The sequence below is a fragment of the Eurypyga helias genome, unplaced genomic scaffold (genome assembly GCF_000690775.1).
Source record: "Eurypyga helias isolate BGI_N326 unplaced genomic scaffold, ASM69077v1 scaffold2173, whole genome shotgun sequence".
NCBI classification, from domain to species: Eukaryota; Metazoa; Chordata; class Aves; order Eurypygiformes; family Eurypygidae; genus Eurypyga; species Eurypyga helias.
Window position 1 is genome coordinate 2,712 of NW_010242893.1, and position 5,746 is coordinate 8,457.

Consider the following 5,746-nt stretch of genomic DNA (forward strand, 5'->3'; position numbering starts at 1 on the left):
CCCACCCCAGGACCGACAGGGAGAGCAGAGCCAGGAAATCCTTCCCAGCAGAGCAGGATCTGGCCCCACGAAGAAGAAGGAGATGGATGGAGACCGGCTGGACCGTTCTTCTATTAAAAAATGCCAAATACACACTTATCTTACAAAAGTAGAATTGCTTTTTTATTTGTGGTCTTTACAAAGGGAGCAGAACACGGGCCAGGGGGCCGGCAGGGGTCCCCTCGCTGCCAGGGAAGCTCAGCAGCAGGTGCCACCTCTGTGCTTGGCCAGGGCCGCTCACAGCAGGGCACGGCATTGCCGATGTCATGCAGCCCGGCTGGGACGTCCGAGAGCTGTCCCCCCACGGCAGGGAGGGACGGACCCCATCCACATCCCCTCTGTGCCCAGGGGATGGCATCACGGGGGCGATGGCTGCTGGATCCCAGTCCCCACCTCCTCCCCACACCAGTTCTCACCAGACCCCATGGGCCTGCCAGGATGTCCCCTGTAGGGAACAGGGCCATGGGGCCCTCTAACCACGACAAGGGGGGGCTGGGAGGGGACCTGCTGCATGGGTGCCCTCTGCCCGCGGGGACCATGAGCCCGTTGATAAATGCTGGGGTTTTGGGGTTGGTTTTCTATTCTCCAACTGGCTCTGGGTCACAGCCTGCCATGGACGGCTGTGGGTGGGCTGAGAACGTGCTACACTCATTGCACTCATGGGCTGGAACCAGCTGGAGTGGTGCAGCAGGCTCCGACATGCAGCCCCAAACCAGGGCTCAAGGGTCACGGGGTGATTTGAGGAGCCCCTCGAGGTTTGGGTTCCTTGCTGGCAGCTCTGCCCAACCCAGGAAAGGTGGAGCCCCTGCCCACCCCAGGGCCTGCCTCCAGCAATGTGGTGATGGGTGTCCCGCTCCCGCTGTGACGAGGCCACATCCTTCAGGAGTACCTCCTCCAGCCTTTCCGTGGGAAGGGAAGAAGTGGATCCTGCTGGAAAAAAACACCCCCAAGCCCCCAGTTCTTGACCCCTCAGAGGCTGGGGTGGAGGCAGAGGCTCTGCTCTCCTTGCCGGTGGGTGACAGCAGACCCCCCCCACAGGCTCCTGCCCAGGCTGGGGCTCTGCAGGGAGGTGATGGAGGGTCCCCCTGACCATTCCTGGGTGCTGGAGCCTCCGGCCGGTTCTGCTCACGTCCAACCAAAAACCACCATGAATAAGAAAAAGGAAAGCACCTGGTTCTTCCCTGGGGAGAGGGGGGTGCCCACCGGCCCCTACCACTTCAGGAAGTCCCTCACGTAGCTCCAGAGCTTGGTGATCCAGAGGTTGACCCCCAGGTCTGTCAGGTACTGTATTTCCGGCGTCAGCATCTTGCGGCACAGCTTCCGGTGCTTCTTGTTGATCTTCTTCTTCAAGTTGTAGCCCAGGATGGACTTCTCGCCCAGCGGCTGCCAGGGTTGCATGGAGGACTCCTGGATGGCGCTGGCGTCCACGGGATGTCCCCCGTCGATGCAGATGCTCTTCATCTTCTCATTCTCCCGCTGCAGCTCGGCCACGTCCGCGGCCATCCGCTCCCTCCCGTAAGCCTCCACCTTACGCCAGAAGGTGGCATTAAAATAGCGGTAGAGCTTGGCATCAATGAGGTTCCAGGAGGTGGCTTTCTCATAGAGCTCCGGTGTGAGCCGGGAGACGGTGGAGCCTTTCCGGGCGTTGAGCTTGAAGTAGAGGACATCCTCCAGCTGCCAGCACAGCAGGTCCTTCAGCAGCACCAGGGACTCGTCGAAGTACTCGAGCAACATGACGAGGTGGAAACGGTGGTCTATCTCCCGGATGTGCTCCTCCACCAGCGGGCTGTTGGCGTTCATGTTGTTGTCGTAGCCCAGGTCAAAGAAGAGGAGGTTTTGGAGGTAGTGAGCGTTGAACCCGTCGGGGTCGTAGTAGTGCCAGGGGTCCCGGAGGAACTCTGCCAGCTTGTCATCCCCCGTCAGCTTCCAGGTGAGGGGGATGACGCGCCCAAAGTAGTGGAACGAGGACTCAAAGAGGTAGGCAGGGTCCCGCAGCACCGTCACAAAGGTGGCGTCCGCCGGCAGCAGCTGGCGCACCTCCTCGTAGCGGAAGCGCATGTGGTTGCAGATGATGTTGAAGCACGCGCCCGGCCGGTAGTGCTGCACCTGGCTGCGCTCGAAGAAGGAGGGGTAGTAAAAGTCGTTGCGGCCGTTGGGGAAGGCGAATTTTAAGCGATGCTTCTCCCCGAAGCGGAAGAGGATGTTGAGGATGGTGCTGCTGGCTGTCTTGTGAGTCTTCATGAACATGACGTTCAGCTTGGGCAGGCAGCTCCGTCCCGAGGGGCTGCCCGTGCCGTTGGCCACCGCTGGTGCCTTGCCGGGGCGTGGGTGGGAGGAGCAGGAGGGGGACACAGGGATCCTAGTGGGGAGAAGAGACAGGACACCACGGTGAGGGCAGCTCAGCCAACGCGGCCCAGCCACCCTGGAGCCTCGGCCATTTCCCTTCCTGGAGAAGCTGGACCCGGGCATGGGTGGTGGACACGGGCATGGGTGCTCACCCGAGGGATGGGCGCTGGAGCTGGGAATGGGTGCTCACCCCCAGCATCCCTGGCAGAGAGGAGCCCAGCTTCAGGCAGAGCCCCCGTCACCCCCCCCAGCCACGTGCACAGTGGGACCGGGGCACCCACCTGGCAGGAGCCCCTCGGAGAGCAGAGCAGAGCCCTCCACCCCCATGAACCCCAACATCGGATGCACCTCTAAAGGGGGGGTGTCAGGAATTGGGGCCAGGCTCTTCTCAGTGGTGTCCAGCGGCAGGGCCGGGGGGCCCGCTGGGAAACAGGAGGTTCAGCCTGAGCATGAGGAAACCCTTCTTCCCTGTGAGGGTGACAGAGCTCTGACCAGGCTGCCCAGAGAGGGGGTGGGGTCTCCTTCCCTGGAGACTTTCCAAGGACCCTGGACTTGTTCCTGTGGGATCTGCTCTAGGGGATCCTGCTCTGGCAGGGGGTTGGACTGGATGATCTCTAGAGGCCCCTTCCAACCCCTTCCACTCTGTGACTCTGTGAATCTCTGAGCCACCAAACCAAGCTTATTCACCCCCAGGACCACCCCAACCACTGGAGATGCACCGCTCTGGGGGTCTTCACTGTGGTCACCCCCCCCAGCCCAGTGCAGCGAGAGCAGGGGGTCCCCACCCCTCCCCACTGGCACAGCTGCAGTGGCCCTGGTGCAGGTGACGCTGAGACGTGCAGAGACGAGCTCTCCGCGGCTGCAACTCCACGGACAGGAGCGGATCTCGTTCGTGCGAGGCCTGGCAGCTCTCAACCCCTTTTAGGAGCCGTGGAGGATCCAGCACCTCAGCAAAGAGGGGAATAATTCCCTGCAGATGAGCTCATGGGCTCTCGGGGAGCACCGAGAACAATTTATGTGTCATCTGAGATGCCCAGAGCAGGGAACAGAGACCACAGTGTCGAGTGACTTTGGACACTGTTAATGAAGTTGCGAAGCTGATCCATGATACCGATCCCATCCGGCACGCGGCTCATGAAACACCCGCAGGCGCCGGTGAGCGTGGAGAAACGTTTGACGCCAGGAGGGACGGGCAGAAGCTGAGCCCTGCTGCGCGCTGGCTTTTGCCGTGGTGGGCAGCGGAGAGCTTGGTGCCACCCCTGCCCACCCGTGGTCGAGGGGCAGCATGTGGCAGCGCTCCGGCTGCTCTTGCAGGACAGGCCCTCGACAAAGAGCACCCCAAGACCTGCCTCAGCTCTGCCCACAGCTCCTGGCTGCTGGGGAATGTCTCCCACGGTGCTTTCCCTTCTCCCTGGAGTCATGAAGCTGCGGTGGGCAGGGGGGCGCCTGTACCTCCTCATCCCTTCCGCCCCCCAGGAGCTGTGTGCTGGCCGCTGTTTTGCAGCAGCACCCCCCGGATGAGCATCTCCAGCCCCCCCGGGAGTTGGGGTTCGCCTCTCCCCACACCCAGGACAGGGCACCATCGCCAGCGTGAAGGCTGAAGGAAGGGGAGGGACATCTTGGTGTGAAGCCACCGGAGCCTGGAAAGCCCCAGGACCGGCTTCTGTTAGAGGTGCCCGGTGCCGAACGGGGTGGCTGAGCTGCCGGGGGGGACACATGGGGACCCCACACTCACTCTGTCACGCTGACTTGCAGTGGGGGGACAGCATAGGAGTAGAGCAGCAGCATGAAGCTGGTCAGGAGGGTCCCCAGGACGAGCCCCTTGCACATGGACTTCCAGTGCTTCCCATGGTGCAGCATCCTGGTCACCTGCGGCCGTCGGAGAGGAGAGCCGTTAGCACCAGGGAGCAAGGAGTGGGACGGGTTGCGCGAGTCCAGTCACACGAACAAGGCGCAGGGGCATCTCAGACATGGGGAGTCTCGGGAAGCATCTCGCTGGGCCGCTCGGTGCTGGCACGGCTGGGAGAGCCGCGAGCGGGCACCAGGCGTGTCCCCGGCCCCGGGCACAATGAATCTGTGGCGAAGAGCAGCGGCTCTGCCTGCCCTGCGCACCCTGTGCCCACCCCGAGGAAACCCAAAGCGACTCCCCGGCCCAGCGCAAGAGCAGTCGGAGAGGCGACGGCACGGGAATTGGGGAAGAAGCTGTGCCACGGGGCAGCCTGGCTGAGGAGTGGGTGTCCTCTGCCCAGCAGCACCAACGGCTTCCCAGAACCGAAAAATCCCCGGCGCGGGCAGGGGCTTTCCAAGGGGGCTGAGATGCCTTTTCCCAAGAAAATCTCCAGGCTGGATCAGGAGCTACATCCGCTTGGGATGTACTGGATCCAAAGCCTGGTCTGCGTCTCCCGGCCTCTCCAGCAGCCCCAAGGCAGCTCCCGGCTCCCCTCCCGTCAGGGCACCCGCACCTTTGGGTGGCTCAGGGTGGGGGCCAGGGGACACACACCTGCCAGGCTAGAGGGTCCGGGGCAGGAGGTACCCCCCCCCAATTTCACATGCACACACATACGTGCATGCAGAATTGCACATGCCTGCACACACATGTGCACGTGCACAGCCACAGCACACACATGCACGTGAACATCTACACGCACACGCTTGTGTGTAACACAGGGACAGCCGTATCCATGTGCACCCATGCGTGCAGACACACACCTGGAACGGCACACGTCTGTGTGTGCACACACCGGGGCACATGCCAGCACACACATCTGTGCATGCTCACGCATCCACACACACACATGGGGACAGACACACACATATGTGGGCACAGACACACACAGGCGTTCCCCACACACAAGGACCCAGACATCACACATGAACACACATGCACACACCCAGGGACACAAAAACCCCTCCCCACACACACAGGGACACAAGAACACACACACACACACACCCCCCATCCCTGCACACACACGCACATGGAAGGACACAGACACACATGCATGTCTATACATGTTCAAGCATCCACACAGGCACATGAATGCACATGCATGCATGCACAGACATATGTACACACACATGCACAGGCACATGCATACACACACACGCACAGGCACATGCATACACACATGCACACTCATGCATGAACACATGCACAGATATGCACAGACATGCACACATGCATGCACTCATACATGCACAGACACGTACACATACACACACATGCACACATGCATCCACACGTGCATGCACAGACACGTGCACTCATGCATGCACACGTAAACAGACACATGTACACACATGCACACACACATGCATGCACACATGTACACATACACACACATGCACACATGCATACACA

General features: G+C 61.3%; 1 protein-coding gene across 1 annotated transcript; it reads right to left on the reverse strand.

The window, feature by feature from the left end:
• Positions 1–1,248: 1,248 nt before the first annotated feature.
• Positions 1,249–4,245, reverse strand: GAL3ST1 (galactose-3-O-sulfotransferase 1). The gene is made up of 2 exons (XM_010149194.1): positions 4,121–4,245; positions 1,249–2,398 (listed from the first exon to the last, which is right to left on the reverse strand). Exons 1-2 carry the CDS (start codon positions 4,243–4,245, stop codon positions 1,249–1,251), a joined length of 1,275 nt encoding a protein of 424 aa, XP_010147496.1.
• Positions 4,246–5,746: the final 1,501 nt, after the last annotated feature.

Coding starts and splice junctions, on each gene's coding strand:
- GAL3ST1 (XM_010149194.1), bottom strand. CDS start 4,245: ATGCTGCACCATGGGAAGCACTGGAAGTCCATGTGCAAGGGGCTCGTC. Junction 2,399..4,120: donor CTGCAAGTCAGCGTGACAGA/GTGAGTGTGGGG, acceptor TCTCCCCACTAG/GATCCCTGTGTCCCCCTCCT.